Genomic DNA, 17240 nt, shown 5'->3' with positions numbered 1-17240 from the left:
CGATAAAAGTTTTTGCTTTTTGAATATTATGTCTTTTTTCTTTATTTACTATCTCTCTTTTTCTTCTCTACTTTTAGTAAAAAAAAGAACAATAATGATTTTAGAAAAACAATAATGCATATCAAAAAAAAAAACAATAATGCATTTTAGATGTAATAAAGAAAAACATCTTATCGTCTCCTTTTTCTTTCGGTCAAACCCCTAATCCTACCTATCAACGCCCCCTTCTTTTTCTATTGTCGTTGCCCCTTTTCATATTATTAGTTGCCCATTTTATTTTATTTAAAAGGGTAAATATACTTTTTTTAATCTAAACTTAGTTTAATATTTTATTTGATATTAAGATTTTTTTTCTTCAATTTAGTATTTAAAATTTTCAAAACATTTAAATCAGTACTTGTATTTATTTTGATAAAAATTTGACTTCTATCATATATTTTGGTATCCAAACTTACTTTTTTTTCACATATAACATTAAAAAAAATGACGATAAAACTAAATTTAGCTATCAAAATGTATATAAGAAGTTAAGTTAATGTATAATTTGGATAAAAATATATAAATATTAATTCGAAAATAAAAAAGATATAGAAAATTAATACAAAATATAGAGAATAAATACAAAAAAATATATCTATCAATATAATATGATAATTATTTTAATTCACTACTTATTTATTTGCATGTAATAATACGTTACAAGCACCAACTTCAAATATATGGATGAATCATAGTTCATCAGAGCACATGTAAACACTAATCCATTATGAGTTTAATCCAGCTTAAACCCACAGTAATAACACACTAATTCTGCTTAATGCAAAACTAATTTTTTAACACTGAGGATATTCAACACCACAGGTGCTAGCAATCCTTTTAGCTTTAGGAGAGTCAACAAGCTGTTTAATGGTTGGGTTCTTAAGGTACTGGCAAAAGCATGGCCTCTGCTCCTTCAGCTTGCTGCAACAAGTCGTCGTTGGAGGCTTCGGCGACGTGATTGCCGCCATGCATGGGCTGAGCTCCGAGACATCACATGTCACTGCCTCCGCCGTTCGAGTTTCTCCCGAAAACAGCACCACGGCCACCAGTGTCACCACACAATAGGAAACAAAGGAAAACTTGTGCATGTTTTTTATTTTATTACTTGCGACGAAAACAGTGAAGTTAAAATGGTGTTGATGCAATTTGGGGATTAGCTTTGGCCCAATTTATAGGAGTTGGAAGGCAACTGTTGAAACTTTTAAAAAATCAAGAATTTAAATAACATACACTAATAATAATCATCATCATCATCAACATCAACATTATATTCTTAATTATTCAAAATTTTCATTTTACACGGACTTACGGGTGTTAGACTATCATAAGTCAAGTGTTAGGGAGGTTTAAGGTTGAAAATATGTTTGATTCTTAGATGTCATCATTTAAAAGATAGGAAGCTAAATCATTAATAGACTATCGAAATTATCTATACTATAAAAAAAATTAAAACTTTTAGAAAATAGGACCGTCCTCGGTATTTCTTTTCCCCATCCATATTTATCATTACTCATTGTTGGAATTTGGTGGTGCCTATCTACGATGACAATCAACATCCATCCATTAGCAGTGGAGAGTCTAAAAGTTGTTCCAATAACGCCCTAAAATATTTAAATATGTTTGAACATAGATAGTGAACAAAGAGTAACTTACTTTCTAGAACAAAATGTCCACATTAGTACCATTGGGATTTGAAAATTCTTTAAGTGAAGCCCTGTGGCATTTCCATTAGCTAAGAGGAGGATGACAGGGATAGCACTTTTCTTACCTAAAAAAAACATTAATAGCAAAGTGTAAATATGTCATCTTAATATATATTCATTGAATAGTCGAAAATAAAATCATTTATATGTACAATTGATTTATCTTGTTTAAATTTGTGTTAACAAGTCTTTGTTATATACTATGATGATTTTTTTTGACAAATATTATTTAGCTTTTCTCATAATTTTTCTTTTCTCCTAGATTAAAGACATACGTACTTTAGAAAAATATATTTTTGATAAACAATAAGAATAAATATTATTTTAATATTTAATCGTTAACAATAATATATATGGGTAAAAAAAAGCCGCCACTAACATCAGTAATTGTAATGCACCAAAAAAGCACTTTGATTCCTTTTAATTTGAATTCCCAAGCACACTTTAAAGTATATAAATAGTTAATGTCATTTTATAATCTTTATTTTTTTAAATATCATAAATTATAAATGAAAATAGACACGAAATTTTAAAATATAAAATAAAATAATAATTAATTTTAAATTCAGAACCACACATAATTAACAAACAAATGTATGATGATATTTTATTGTGTTATCATCGAGGTCGGTTTCTCGTTCATAACTATTTTTTTTCTAACAAAGTCATCTTCAAAATTTAACATGAACAGCATACTAATTAAAATCTAAGTTTAGCTCACTTGTCAAAGAGTTTTCTTAGCATTCAACACAAAGATTTATGTTTTCCACGAGCATAAACTTCTAAAGTTGAGATAGAACATCGAATTCACTGATCATCACAACATTCTAGTCCACAAAAAGCGGATGAGATAGTTTGCCTCTTGAGAATAACCGAGTCCAAAAAACTTTACATAACGAGTCCTCTAATTGCAAGGAAAGTTTCGTTTCAGTCCCTAATGAATGTAGTTCGCAACTGTGATGCAAACCAAACCAACCATCCAAAGAATACATCAGTTTAGAGATGATTATAATGAAAAATAATTATCAGCCTCAAAAGTCCCACCTGACCTTTCTTTCAATATTATTTCAAGGGCTGCTTTGTGTGCTGGATCTTGTGCATCAGGATCTTTTTGTAGGGTAGGGAGGAGGAAATTGCGTTGGAAATGGTAAGCACCAAAATTACGTTGGACCTTATTTAGATGCAAATATCAAGGTACAAAGATGAACCGTTCCGGAGGAAATGGTAAATAAACTATTACAAATTAAAAGCAGCAATATTTTAGAGAACTGGGGAAAGTTCATAGGCACACAAGAGTTTATGCGTCCAAAAAACATAACTGTACGAAGGCTTTGATGTTTGTCCAGTGTGGAAATGAATCACGAAGAACTAGAAGAAAATAACGGAGAAAACAAGAAAAATAAGGAAGTGAATCACTATCAAGTGAATTTCCACTCACCTTTCTTTTTTCGACGACAACAAGGAAATAACAGAGAACAATTTGGGAAGAAAAGGTGCATCCAATAACTAAGAGAAGCAAATCTGTAGCATCCAGAGCACGAATAGCTTCACAAAATGCATTAGCTCTCTGCCGACGACGCATCACATCCGTTGAAGAAACAGGTGTGCTTGTCAGTTGGAAAATCTTGGATAAAAGATGTAAATCATGTTAAGGAGACAATGGGTTCACAGTTCTCACAATAAATGAACAGTGGCAACCACGAGTGGCTAAATCAAAATGCATAGTTCAAAGAACAAATTTCTAAAATTGGTTCCGACATGAAAGTCAAAGGATATAATCCCTAAGTCTCTCCGTTGTATGTGGAACAGCTACCACTAATGAACGGACAACAGCAATAGTTGCTTCGAGGGATCCATCTTCGAGAAAAGCATCCATTTGAACACGTATTTTATCAACAATCTGCAACATAATGAGTTAGAAAGAACAATACAAGGGAACGGTACCAGCATGAATCAGGAAAAAATTGTACCATATCATTTTTAAAATGCTGCGCCACAGCTCCGAATGCATCTATGCTTGCGTACTTCACATTCAGGTTTTGGTCAGAGCCAAGGATGATCAAGGAAGGGAGAACATGCGTCGATGCAACTTTTGCATCAATATATGGAACCTGTCAAATGTACAAAGTCAATATCTTATTATCAGATATAGCAGGAAATGTTTATTTCAAAGGAAAGAAAAACTTACAATGACTTTGAGTATATTGGCAGCACTGATCTTCATTTCTATATTAGAGCTTACAACCATTTCCCACAAGATATTAAATATCATGCCATGATGTTCTTCAAAAGTGTTGCATTATTGAAGAATATTCTTTGTTAAATGCTTAACAATAAATACCAAATAATTAGGAAAAACGTTGTTGCAATTACAAACCAAAGGAAGCGGGCAGCATTAATAATATTCAAGTTCTGTGTTGCAGAACGGCTCTCTTTGGTGGCACCTTCCCTAGCAGCTTTCTCAAGTAGTCGGCTAATTGTTGATGCTTACCAGGAGATCCTAGAACACCCGCCAACAGAAGCAGCAGGATGCCTAGAATAGTAAGTCTCTCAGCCACAGCTGTTCTTGGTCTCAAACCTGCAACCAAGAAACAGTTAAAGAATATGCAATGATTAAGGTCAACAAGATTCAATGGATCTAATACCTTTGATTCTTGAATGAACATTGGGAGGGAAGAACGTCAAATCAGCTTCATCCCCAATTGCTACCAGGAATACAGGTAGCATTATGTGGGTCAAATAAGAATCTCCGAAACATTCAGAAACGGCCAACAAAAACTGCATTAGTGATATAGATTGGAAACAAAAACAAAAACATTATTTTCAATAAACAAGCAATGGAAGCAGAAGGTCCCATTAAAAATGCACTACCGACAAAAAACCTTTGTAATCCGGTTTCTTAATTTATCTTCTTTCTGTGGTAAGGAGCAAGCCAGCTGTAGCAAACAAGAAAAGCAATCGACATGCACCCATTCAAATGCAGACCATTCAACATGTCCCCTAGTAGAATATTAAAATCTATGAACATCAAATCTGCTCATAACTAAGCCATCAAATATTATCCATATACTCATCCAAAAGTCAGATATAAAAGGAAATGCAAGCCTCTGAAAAATAACAAAGAGAGAGCAAGTGTTTTACCCCGCATATAGTTCAAGTACAGACCTGGAAAATATTGTCCCATTAGATTCCGAAACAGAGGAAAATGGGCAAGTCTCAATTGCTTTCTGATTAACAAAAGGAAGCAATTCAGCTAGCATTCTTAACAAAACATCAAGATTCCAGCGCTCTTGTTCACCTAAAACTAGAAGGTGAGACTCCACAGACCCTTCAACTCCAGAAAGAGGTGGGCAACGCTGAAAATATAGGGGGAATGATGTTGAAACGTAAGCATTCCAAACTGGAAATGTGGTAGTATCGGCTGGTAAATCATAAATGAGAATTGAAAAGGCAAAATGTTACCTGAGCAGAGCCTAAGATATGGGAGAGTAGAACTCTCAAAATATGGTCTAACTTGTTTCCCCAATTTATTATTGCAGGAAGTAGTTCTTTTAGTGTTGTTTCAACCACCACTCCAGATGGATCACAGGCCAATTGGAACATCAACTCTTCAACCTATCAATAAACAAATAAGGCACTGAAGAACCTTTCTATATATATTATACTGTCTTTCAAGTCATGATATGACATTATGCTAAGGGCAAAACTCAAAAGGCTCCATTCCCTAGACCATGGGTCATCAACCTGCTCTAGAGTTTATACTGCAGCCAATTCTCTCAAGTCAGAATTTCTTCTCCATGATTGCCTCGAAGCATATTTAATGAAGCTGACCTTGAAATATTTATCCATATGATGAAAGAGTGGAAGCAGCAAGGCCAGATTGTGTGCAGCAGCTTCTCGAACAACTGTTGCAAGATCTTCTACTAGTTGTTACACAATAGATAAAATAAGATAGTCGCGAATCCCAGGTCCGAAGAATTCAGCAAGCTCTCCACATGATTGAGCAACCAACAATCTACGCTCCTCATACATGTGGTTTATCTGAATTTAGAAAACCAAAAAAGAAAAGACCGATATCAGGCTATGGCAGATATAATTGAGAAAAGACAATAAAAAATCAGTACGGAAACTCACTTGTTCCCAGCACTGGGGGAGTAATTCTGTTTCTGTTCTCATCTCCCCAACATTTTTAGCGAGGCTAACACATGCCTGAAAAGAGCTGAAAGAATTTAGTACCATAACAAAACTTAGCTATTGGATACTAAAATGTGATTCTTTGAATAGTAACATACATCCATTATAATTCGCCTCTGCTGTTTATATGGACGTTTAATCAAATTGAAGAGTGTGTGTCAATGAATCTCGAGTGCTGCTATCTGGATGTCTCTCAATAGCACACATTATCAGCGGAAGAAGCCCCTGAATATAAGTAAAATAAATATGGGATCGAAATAAATAAGATAGGCATCTGAAACCTAACATAGTCAGAAACTGACCTCCCGATGATTGATCAAAACATATGGTACAATCTTAGGTAAGGAATCTGCAAAGATTTGAATCGTCCCGAAACCCTGTTAAATTATATATAAAAAACTTGGCATCAGACATGATAGGTTTACTTGAATTTCTTCAACAGGAAACACAAGAATAGAGCAGACATAGAGAACAATCACAAGGGTGGTGGAAGAGGAGTGGGAGGAAGTAAAGTTTTAAGATAAACTATGATATTCAAATGGAAAACCACTCAAATTTTAAACAGACATGAAGAATCTCATATACGGAATTAGAGCCTCAATTAAGCCATCAAATCCAGAGACAGAAAAACCCCTGCTACCACCCTTGAGGATAAGGATATAATATCTCAAAAACTTGCCATATTTTCAGGAGCAATGTAACATCCTTGATACCGGATTAGTGACTAAATTATAAAGTTTTAAAATTTGGTGATTTAAATTAGAATAATTGAGTGATTTAAAGACTTATATGAGAAATGAGGTGTAAGATCAAATTGAAAAGAATGAGGAATGAAAGGATAGTATGGTCATTTGCAAAGAAAAGAAAAATATAATAATAATATATGGTATATATAGATACACGTGGAGGAAAGAAGAAACAAAGTTTAGAGGTTTCCAGAGTTCTCTTTTTTTTTTCTTCTTCTTCACGTGTGAAGCCAAGCAAAGGTGAGTTTTCTCTTGAGCTGATTATGTGTTGAAATTTAAGTTTAGTTTTGATTATTAGATGCTAAGTAAGATTAAGGAAAGATTAATTTGCTTTAAAACAACAAGATGAAGAGTTTATGAGGATTTAAAGATTTGGAGTTTTGAATGAAATATCGAAATAAAGTTTATATCATATGGGAATTTGAGTGAAATTCTTAAATTCTATGTGGAGGAATGGATTTTGAAGTGTAAGAGATATTAAATGGGTATTAATTAGTTTAAATAAGTGTATGAGAGTTAAGAACATGAAAGGGGATGAAATATGAAGCATTTGAGTTGTTTTGAGTAGATTTTCGGGATTTAAAATGAATTCTGAGCTATGTGCATCGATGCACATTCAAGGTGCACCGATGCATCAAGGGTAAATCTCTAGAAATTGTTCAGTGTGTATCGATGCACAGGAAGTGCATCGATGCACCTATTAAAATGGAAACATCGAATGCAATTGGTGCATCGATGCATAAGGAGTGCATCGATGCATCCCCTTAAAATGAAAACATCGAATGGTTAGAATTGATTCAATTCAAACAAGGCTAAGGTGAGTGCATATGCATAACATGATTATGTTAATATATTCAGTTCTAGACTTGCGATAAGTCTAGATTTAATATCTTGATACATGATTCATTCAATATTATTAAAGATGATATGAATTCATACCATATGCATTATGGGATATACTATGCAGATTGTGGTAAGTCTATTTTCCAGATTAGAGCTTATATATGAATGTATGTGTCATATGGGATTGAATGAGTCACGAGATATCTATATTAGATATATGAAGTGTGTGTGATGTGTTTTTTTATGGTTTATATGTATGAATGAGCATATGTATTGACATGTTACAATATATATATATATATATTATATGAGTTGTGTAAATAGGTAGATAAATGTGTTAAATATGTGAAATAGTTAAACTGATCAATATGATTTCATAAGAATATGAAATAAGAAGTATAGAAAGGACATAAGAAAGAATATGAAATATATAGCATATGAATATGAAATCATATGAGGGGTGACATGAATTATATGAAAAATAAACTACGTGATTACAAATATATGAAAATATGCTAGTGTGATGGGACCTAGGAACTAGTATACGTAATATATATACATTTATATAAGTTATTGGATTAAAAATGAACAAGAGATAAAAGAGATGAAGGATAATACTATAGGAGTATGATAAAAACATAAATGATGACATGTATGTATGTATGTATGTAATGGTTATATGAAAAGGTATATGTGATAAGATGATCATATGAACATGTTATAAAGAGCTATAGGAAAAGAAAAATGTGATATGATGTGTGAATATATAATAAGGTAAAAGACAATGCCCATGATATGTGTAACACCCCAACCCGTACCCGACCCGGATACGAGTCTGAGGTGTCACATTGACTTTTCAAACTTTGACTCTTGATAAAATTCAAAGAATTTTTAAAACATTTCATTAAAATAAAAGAGGTTTAGTTACATAAACTGACCACAATAACCAAAATCAATCAGAGCATATTTAATTCAACCAATTAGTACATGCCAACTATACTCAAATAACCAAAAACATTTAAATCCTCTATTTTCTGATCTGAAATTTTGTAAGGGAGGTGCTGACCTGTCTTACTCTTCTTCTCTTCTCTTCTGGCTTCTGTACCCTACGTGTGAAACAATCACACGCTAAGTCGAAGACTTAGTGAGGCATAAAAACTTATAATGCACTTTATAACATATATCAATACATGCATGTTCTGTTCTATCATGTTATACCAAATTACTTGATTTCCTCGTATCATATAAAATCATATCAGATTAATTACAGTAAATACATACATACACATAACTCATCATTAACAGTTTATCATGTAATCACATACTTTTATGCTTAACCTTTTCAATCAAACACTATACATACACAACATCATATCATTTCTATAACATTTATCATATCACTAACATATATTTGTTTATATCTCTTGATTAGCCCATGTACATATGTGAGAACTATAGATATGTGAGTTTATGGAGGTTGTGCACTAATGCTGTCACCACAGCTCATGTAAATACACCGAAGTGCCACATAGAATTGCACCGTAGTGCCGCGTAGAATTGCACCGTAGTGCCATATAATAATGTCCATAAGGACCACATATCATTCCTTAAGAATCATATACATATACTAGGGATCAAGTATGTGTCTCACCAGACTTCACACATGTTCCAAAGAATACATATATATCCCGAAGGACCACATATCATTCCTTAAGAATCATATACATATGCCAAGGATCAAGTATGTGTCTCACCAGACTTCACACATGTTCCAAAGAATACATATATGTCCTGAAGGACCACATAGACCCTTGACTCTTGGCATGCCAACTATACCCCTAGCTCTCAAGACACATAACATGGGCATTTTCTTTTATACTTATCATTTCAGATAACACATAGTTCCATTACTCATAGAACATTTTCATATGAGTCACATTTACATGTCACATAACTTATATACTTTCTCACGTAGTTACATAGATCCATATCATATAATATATATCCCAAAGTGCACATAATCACATATATCATATCATATAGCTTAGATCATTTCTCAGATATTCATATAAACATACATATCATATCTTGTTCACATATGATCATATATGCTTCATATAACACATAGAAACACCTAGAACACTTTCTCATAGCTTATATCAATTTTCAGAGTCCTTTCATATTACCTGATGACATATATCATATAGATATATAATAACAGATATCATATTATCTACCTTATGCTCCATTTCTTTGTATTCCCTTAGATTATAAATTATGTCATATTTCTAAACATATATCATTTAATAGTATTTTTATTTAGGTACTAATTTAATCTCTTTACTTAATTCAATTTCATATATTCATTATAATCTTTTCATATAGCTCCATTATACTAATTATCATAATAAATCATACCACTATGTACTTGTCCAACTCATGTTTCCATTATGCATATACTGTTACCCATGTTTACCTAGTTCATATCACTTCTTATAAACTCACTTTCATCATATTTTCTTATTATTACATATTTTATCTCATAACCATGTATCCACATAGTCTTATATTTCATTATCATATTACATATATTTGTTCTCCTTATGACTCTTAATAAACATCTATTTCTATTTCCCTACATCTCTCGACTTATCTTCTATATTCCTATAATTTCATAACTTATTTTATATCATTTTCCCTTTTCACTCACATAAACCACCTATTTATTTAGTTCACTTTCTCATGACTTCCATAATACTCTTTAATAAAACTGTGTAGCTCTTTACTTTAATACATAAACCATAGTTTCATTTAATTTATCAATCTTCTCTATATAACTTATGTATCCTTATTTATGCCCTCGAATTCATACTATTCTCTTAGAGTCTCCTAACATTTCTCGTATCATCACTTATACCATACCATATGACTTATACTTATTATCTTATTCTCTCATGTTCATTTCATTTCTTATGACTCTATCATATAACTTATTCCATGTTCTTCCATTATTACATAATAAAGTCTTACATAAATCATATAGCATATACAAAGCATATCATTATCTTTAGTCATGCATACATACAATCAATGTAATACATATAATCACATATAGTTATAACAACATATAATCATGTCCATGACTTCATGCATATTACTCTACGAAATAGACTCATCGCAAGTCTTATTTCCATTAAACACTACATATCACTAGTATGCACTCACCTTGGCCTCACTAGTCAATTCCAATCTCTTATCTTTCCCTTGATCGATCTTACTTGCCAAATGTTCCGGAATTGCTTTACGCGCAGAATCTACATAAATGTACATTTTGAGGCAATCATTAGATACCTACACCTTGTAATTGGATACTAGCAACTTAAACGAACTTATTAAACCAATATTCACATTTTCCTTTAGGGGGAATCGGTTCCCTACTATGGGGGTATCGATTCCCTCATGACATTCTGGAAATTTTTGTTCGTTTGAAGGGGTATCGGTTCCCCTTGAATGGGTACCGATTCCCCTTGCCCAGAAATCATATTTTTAGCTCGAAAATCACTTCATTTCAGCTTAAACCTTCATATTTTACTTCCTTTAATATTTCTAACTTCCATACACATATTTAAACTCATTTCTATTCCATAATCACTTCTTTAAACCCAAAATTCCATCATTTACATGGCATTCAAGAATCACACTAAATTTTCAATGTGTTATAATTCTAATTCTAACACTTCATACTTCTTAATTAGATTGATGACAAGTCAAATTCATCCATAAAACTTCAACAACCATACCATATCAAAATTTCATCTTAAAACTCATATTACAAATTCCTTCTTAATTCCTTTATCTTATTGTTTAAATCCCATATAAGCTTTCCTTAAGCTTATTTATCATCTAATAATCAAAACCCAACCTTAAAATCAACAATTCAATTATAAACAAAGAAACTTACCTTTGGCTCTTAGCTTCCACGTGAAGAAGAAGAAGAAAGGAGAAGAGAACTCTGGAGAATTCTCTCCCTTTCCACGTGCTTTTATCCTTACCAATCCCATTTTTAATTCATTTCTTGGTCAATTGACTCTTTTGCCCTTTATTTCCTTTAATAATTACTAAATAACCTTCATCATATATATCCAATAATCATTGAACTATTTCATTCTTATACTTTAGTCACCAAATTCTGAAACTTTACAATTTGGTCACTAACCCGGTATTGCGGATGTTACAATATGAGTTATGAGAACTGTAGGTATAGTTGGCATGCCAAGAGTCAAAGAACTACCTATGTCTTTCGAGACATATGGACAGTATACCTATGTTCTAAGGAACATATGAATAGTTTACCTAGGTTCTTCGGGACCTATGGACAGTTACCGAGGATCTTTATGACCTCTGGATAGTTACCGAGGATCTTTATGACCTCTGGATAGGTTCTTCGGAACATTCATTGAGATGTGGTGACAGCATACGTGTGCACAACCTCATAATACTCGTATACCTTAGGTTCTCAATAGTGTATGTGAGCTTAAATAGGACATAACGAGGATGTATATAATTGTATCTTAATATGGTATTATTATGATTTAGATTGTCTCATATGTGGTATAATAAATGATGGTATGATAGTATAATTGCGTTTGGATAGTAGACGACATGTTTATATTTTTAGTAATTCTTTATTATGTAATTATGCCTCACTAAGTCTATGACTTAGCGTGTAAGTATTTTTACACGTAGGTTTCGAAGAGCAGGAGAATCAAGAATAGGAATTTGCAGATCAACATATCTCCACTCAGCGATCAGATCAGAAGGAAAGTCATAGTAGGTATTTTGTTGTATGTAGTGTGTTGGCATGTAAGAAAAGTGTTAGTTACAAATGCTCTGATTAGTTTTGTCTTGTTTTGGTTAACTCGTGTACAATGACAATGTTATTTTAATAAAAGTTTTAAATTTCATTGGTTTCCGTTAAAAGTTAAAAGTTTGAAAAGTCAATGTGACACCTCATACTTGTATCCGGGTCGGATACGGGTTGAGGGTGTTACAAACAGATCCACCGCCAAGGTTTTCGGAATTTAAATGCAACGCACCATCTTCTGATGGTGGTTTCTCATCTTGTTGAGATGTGATTCTACCATCTGGGAAACCATCAGTACTGTTAAAAGGATTCATAAGTGGTTCTGGCAAATTTTCTTCGGACTTGTGAACACTGCTGTCAAATGTTTGAATCGGCATTAACAGCGCATTGCTGTCTACAACTTCTGTTGGTTCAGTATGATCAGAGATTAGAGTTCTATTTTCATCCATCTCAACGACTTTCTCTTCAGTCTGTATCGACTCTTTCTCACCAGAGCAGGAATCGACTAAATCCGAAATATTGGTTTTTTCTGCCTTCAATCTTTCAACTTCCATCTGCAAAGATTTTATTTCTTCCTTGTAACTTTCCAAGGATTGGGACTGGGTAGAGTCAAAATTAGCAGCCACCTGATTTTGTAAAAAACTAGATCCTTCAATTTGCATTTTCAGAGATGTGCTTTCAGCTCTACAATCATTTAGTTCCTTCCTTTGGAGTTCCAATGCATGCTTTAGATCTTGTGTCTGAAAAATTATGAATTCAATGTTGTAATTACCATTTTAGCATTATCAGGACCTGCTTAAAAGCAGTTATGTCAGTTATACCAGATTTTTGTTGTCCTTTAGATCCTTCTGAGTGGCTTCCAAGGATTTTGTTAGTGCATTTATTTGACCTTCAGCCACTTCTTTGTTTTTCATCAAGCGCTCTTTCTCATGGTTTAAGCTCTCATTTACCTTTTTTAACGAGTCAATTTCTCGAATCATAGATATTTTCTCCTGCAACAGAAGAGCATTACTGTCTTGAATGAGAAGAAATTCACTGCAAGTAGGAATATCAATATGAAGTATAACAACAGATATTGTTGAAAAAATGATCATAATCATAACTGAACATTTTAGATGTCAGGGATACTTAAGCAACATATATCTACAACATCGAGAAGAAAAATCAATGACAAGCAATGTCAAACACATTCAAATGTAACTAAAAAAAGTGAGTGTGCGGAAAGATATTGGGCCAAGGATCTGTTCTTATCTCTAATTGATATCTACAAGCATAGATATTTCCTCAGCGAAACAATCCCAAATAATAACAATGTACGATAAGTTTAAAGTACTTTAATGAAATTACAACAGACATTTCAAGTGTTTTTTTATTGCACTCAGACGGGGATTTGAAAGATATTAACAAAGCAAAGTCAACAAAAATAAAGAACAATAGATACAAAAGTACAAATATGAAAAACACTCAATATTATTCGATATGAACCGTAAAACACATCTTGATTACCTCAGCAGCTTCTGAAGTTGAAGACATGTACTGGTAATAGCAATGGCGTAAGGCATCAGGTACAGATGCTGGTGAGTTTTCCCAAACATCCAGGTTCTGATCTGTAACCTGAAGTTAAAAGATATATCAACTGTTACAAGTTTTAAGAACTAATAGTAAAATATGCACGTTCACCAGATTAAGACTCTTTCTTCATATCCTTCAGAACCTCAAATCTAATTGTATAAGAGAAAAAAAAAGATGTAGCCCAAATAAAAGATGAAAGTTCAGTTCCGTGAACTTTTCAAAACATTATAGCTTATCTCTCTCTTTATGCTGATTTTATCATTGGAAAGGATGTCAGAATCAGAACATCACTAAAAAAATATTACTTAGCCTCTAAATCAAAAATTAAAAGCCAGCTCAACTATAGTCTGTGTTTTCTGTTTTTTAAACTATCTTCATGTTCAAAAAATCTAGAGTAAAGAAGTTAAGGGGCAAGTATTTTTTTACTTCTTTGCAGTTTCCAAATGATAATTAAAAAATTCGATGATTTTCATATTATTAGATTTGCAGGGGAACCAGCCTTGCAGCCAAACCAATCACAAAAAATGTTTAGACCTTTCACTCTCCATTGGTGCATATTTACAGAATTAACAAAGAGTAACAATGAGAAAATGCTACCAATGGTTCCACATACCTCTTCATAAAATGTCATTGCAGTTAGTCGATATCCAGCTGTCAGCAAATATTCCTTTATTGCACAATTTAGATCTTTACGCTAATTTGCTTTCAATGGGCCTAAATCAGAAAAGGGAACACCTCGCTTTTGCCGATGTATTTCCGGTGCATGATTTACAGTACTGCTTACGCTTGATTCTACATATTCATAGAACATAAAAGGAAATTACGCGTGCCAGAAGTATGGTGGCTAACTAATGATAAAAGAATGCACAAATACAACAATCCTACAATGCTCAATTTACCAACCCACCAGATATTGCAAAACAGTTGCCAATTAAAAGCAATTGATGCACAAATTGGGGTGTCATTCCCAAACAATGGTATGAATATCTAGGATAGTTAGGACAAAACTACATTTCATTCTGTGCATGGACATGGTCATGCAGATGGCCAACCTCACGGAATGCAAGAGGAGCCAAAAGAATAATTTCCTTCACTGTTTACCCTTAATGCATGTAACTCACCAATAGTGAGCCTATATTTGATTTAGGTAGCCACTCTTGAGCATTTTGTTTACTCTAATGATTCTTACAGTCATAAATAAAAAGCATACTAAAAATGTAATATTCAAAGTGACAAACAAATTCTCTATAACAAAATAGGACCATTGGATTGATGTTTTTTGCTATTTTCTTTTTCTCATTTTCAGAAAAATATAAATAAGAAATCAAAAGGAAAAATAACAAAAGCATAAACCAAATGGAGATCATGAATCCGAATATTGGACAAATATGAAATGTTACCACTCAATTTATCCCGAGTGAGATCCTCTCTTCTTTGTAACTCAGTCTTCAGTTTCTCAATGTCTTCTTGAGCTAAACGTAGTTCATAGTCACTAAGCGCTAGTTTTTCTTCAATTGCTTCTTTCTCTTCTAGCAAACTCTGAGGGTCTAAAACTGCATTTCAAGAATTAAAGGTTAGCTGAAACCATCAATAAGGTTCACATATTCGATACTAATCCAAAATGAAACTGCTAACTAGCTATCAAACATTTTAACTAGCTAAACTTCAGCATAACCCTTCTATTCTATCTTTCACATATATGATAGAGATATATATTCTCTAGCAAGATCGTAAAAAATGCCTTCATCGCGCAAAACGGTTGATTTAAGCTGTGAGAGGAAATATTTTAAAATTTAGAAGAAAAAAACAATTCAACACTATAAACATCCGTGATTATTTACCCCCTACCAACTGAGAAGACAACACATTTCCTTGTTTCTAACCAATTCATTTTCCACTTAGTAATTACTAGTATTACTAATAATTACTACTATTACTAACTTTAAATTCCTAAAGTTGATATACAGCAAATTTATATAACTAAACAAAAAAAATGTACCTCGAAGAGAGTTGTAACAAGAGATCTGATCAGGATGAAAATGAGAGGAATCAGAGAAGAACTCCTTGAGACGAATAGCTTGAGAATCACGGCCATCGTCGAGAAGTTCGTGGAGTAATTCAAATGTCATTAACAAGTAATTTTCTTCCAGTAGAAAATTCACCACGCAATTAGACAACGACGATCTTTCTACATCCATCATTCAATCAATCTCCGTCTTAACAACACCAGGGGCATGGCTGAGGGAGATCAAAGTGCGCGACGATGCAAGACCTCAAAAACTATATGTTGTTGTCAGAAGAAAAATAATTATAGAATAGTGGTTAAATCATTAGGTTCAGTGGTTAAATCTTTGGATCCATGATTTTATTGATCATAAATTCAAATCTGGTTAATAAGTAAAATTATTTTTAAGAAAAATAATACAAGTAGATCTGCTAGTTAATGAAATTAGTCATTCATTATTTCTGAAAAATAACTTCGAAATTTAAAGGCTCATTTACAAGAATTTACGTAAAGTCTTCAACAATCTAACCACGGCCTGAACAATACCACGATCTGATCAACCATCTTGAAACAAAATCTACATTACTATTTAGAGCTCACTAAATGACTGCGGAGCTCGTTGTTTTGAAAAGTTTTTTGAGCAGAACAGCAAAGGAAAGAGAATTTAAATTTGGTGTGAAGGCGAAGTAATAAGATTTTGTGGATCTGAAGAGGCTTTTGGATTTAGATCTGGGCGAGGAGTGAGGCGGGCCGTTGGATCCGTGTTATTGTGATAACGTGCATCGGCGCTTGAGAGTTTGGAGTAGCATCAGCCGAAGTCAATATACCGCTTCGCTTAACTGCTGCTTTAACGTTGTTGAACAGTGTAAAGCTTGCCTTTTGAAAATATTTTGTTCGAGAAAAGTGCGTGGAAAATTATGATTCGAAATTTAGAAGATCCGGTAGTAGGGTAAATTACACAAATATTATTCAGACTATTAGATATTATTTTATTGAATTTTTTAATTATTAAAAATTATAAAATGATCTTTTGATTATATGGAGTTGATTTGTTGAGTAATTTGACTATTAGAAATTACAAAATAGTTATTTGACTATTTATTATATTTCAAATTCATTTTTTTTTAAAAAATTGACGACAGTTTAAGCTGAACATTAACATGTTGATTGAGATATGATAAAATATGTTCTTATAATCTCAATCAGTATGTTAATATCCAACTCATACAATTGTTAATTTTTTAATGGATTTAGAGCCTAATAAATAATTAAGT

General features: G+C 32.7%; 1 protein-coding gene and 1 pseudogene across 1 annotated transcript; both read right to left on the bottom strand.

The window, feature by feature from the left end:
* Positions 1 to 730: 730 nt before the first annotated feature.
* LOC120127045 (non-specific lipid-transfer protein 2-like) lies at positions 731 to 1165 on the bottom strand. Its single transcript, XM_039145058.1, has one exon. It carries the CDS (start codon positions 1125 to 1127, stop codon positions 834 to 836), a length of 294 nt encoding a protein of 97 aa, XP_039000989.1. The 5' UTR covers positions 1128 to 1165; the 3' UTR covers positions 731 to 833.
* A 1666-nt stretch (positions 1166 to 2831) lies between these two features.
* Positions 2832 to 16162, bottom strand: LOC120127046 (annotated as a pseudogene).
* Positions 16163 to 17240: the final 1078 nt, after the last annotated feature.

Source organism: Hibiscus syriacus, unplaced genomic scaffold (assembly GCF_006381635.1).
Source record: "Hibiscus syriacus cultivar Baekdansim isolate YM2019G1 unplaced genomic scaffold, ASM638163v2 tig00110462_pilon, whole genome shotgun sequence".
Lineage (NCBI taxonomy): Eukaryota > Viridiplantae > Streptophyta > Magnoliopsida > Malvales > Malvaceae > Hibiscus > Hibiscus syriacus.
This window is presented reverse-complemented; position numbering and strand designations above follow the sequence as displayed.